This window comes from Volvox carteri (genome assembly GCF_000143455.1).
Source record: "Volvox carteri f. nagariensis unplaced genomic scaffold VOLCAscaffold_167, whole genome shotgun sequence".
Taxonomy (NCBI): domain Eukaryota; kingdom Viridiplantae; phylum Chlorophyta; class Chlorophyceae; order Chlamydomonadales; family Volvocaceae; genus Volvox; species Volvox carteri.
Window position 1 is genome coordinate 30,347 of NW_003307710.1, and position 1,471 is coordinate 31,817.

The following is a 1,471-nucleotide window of genomic DNA, read 5'->3' on the forward strand; positions in this document are numbered from 1 at the left end:
GTTGGCGCCCTGTCATCGGTCGCCGCTGGCAGCAACATTGCCGATGCATTACCGACAACAGCACCGCCGTCCCAAACGCCTTTATCAGGAAAAATTTTAGACTTATCTTGCTGTTTTTGTGTTTGTTCGGCGTTCAAGTCGTTGCCTTTTGCATGTTTGTCTATGGAAGGACCGGTCATACATTCTGCTATGCCGCGTTGACTCACGGGCTTGACCTTCTTACGGCCCCTCATATCTATTTTATGATCGATAATACTAAGTTCTGCACACTACGGAGCAATCTGGCAGCAATAGACGTTTTTGGCTGAAGGAATGAAAATGTACGGATCGGCCTCACTTTGTTCCTTATTTCCAAAGGCCAAAAAGGCCTCTTTATTCCTTAAAAGTAATATATTACTTAAAAAAAAAAACTGCCCCCACAACACCGTGATCACGTCTCCGTACACCGTACATCGTACCTGGATTACCGTCAACGCCTGCGACATTCGCTTGCTCAGCAGACACATCATTGCGCCGTCAAAAGCTGGTAGCGGCCGCCACGCCCGAAACGCCGCCCAGCCTGCCGGCACGGGCTCCCAAACACCGCCGCTCGAATGACCCGTGGGTCGCGGCGGCGGCTTGTCAGGCACGTAGTTGGGCAGCCGGCCCGTGGCGGTTAGGTACCGGTGTGTCAGCAGCTGACTCTCGTTCATGTGCTGGTACGACATACATACCGCGGCGTGAGGCCCCGTCAGGTAGGCAGTACGATGCTCGTCACACACCCAGCCCCAATGGCAGTGGGGGCAGCAGCTAAGGCCGCTGCCGCCGCCGCTGGCGGCAGCGGCAGCGGCGGCCGGCAGTTGCACGGCGGCGGCGCTTCCGTGGTGGTCGCATGCGGTGCCGCTGCTGGCGTCTGGAGCGGCGGCGGCGGCGGCGGCGGCGGGGGCGGGGGCGTGGCCAGCAGCCGCAGCCGCAGGATTGGCTGTTCTGCTCTTGGCGAGCTGAGTGCGGGTGCGCATACAGACGCTGCATTTCGCCTCTCCAAGAATAGCACGGAGTTCGCCGCGACTTAGCGGGCGACGTAGCAAGGGCTCCAGAACTCGCTGACAGTTAGTACCGTAGTGCTACTTATAGTTCGTGATCGCTTTGTTCGGGGAGGGGTCAAAAAACTTTCTGAAATTTGTACGTGCTCTTTGAATTTCGGGGAAGGCCGGACCAGATTTTGCAGGCATGATACAAATTTCGGGGCCCCTTCCAAAGTTTCGGGGCTTTTCAAACTGCAGCTTCCAGTCAGTCTCCCTCCACCGGGAACCCTTAGGCTCATGGTCTCTCACCATTTTCGCACTTTGAAAACGCCCTAGCAAATTCTGGACCGATCGTACAGTTCAGTACCAGTGGCAACGACCTAATAACCAACCGGCCGGGCCAATACAGTGTTTGGGTGGTTGCTACTGAAACGTGTCTTCATGTGGCTGAAACCCCGACGTAAAGG

The 1,471-nt window shown here is 56.4% G+C and overlaps 1 protein-coding gene across 1 annotated transcript in view; it reads right to left on the reverse strand.

Annotated features, from left to right (window-relative positions):
• Positions 1-730: 730 nt before the first annotated feature.
• VOLCADRAFT_100836 (uncharacterized protein) overlaps positions 731-1,471 on the reverse strand; it is a gene marked incomplete at both ends in the record, with an annotated part of 1,561 nt that continues 820 nt past the window's right edge. Inside the window, one exon of the mRNA XM_002959345.1 lies at positions 731-892. Within this exon, the coding sequence (XP_002959391.1) occupies positions 731-892 (162 nt within the window). The remainder of the gene's footprint in view (positions 893-1,471) is intronic.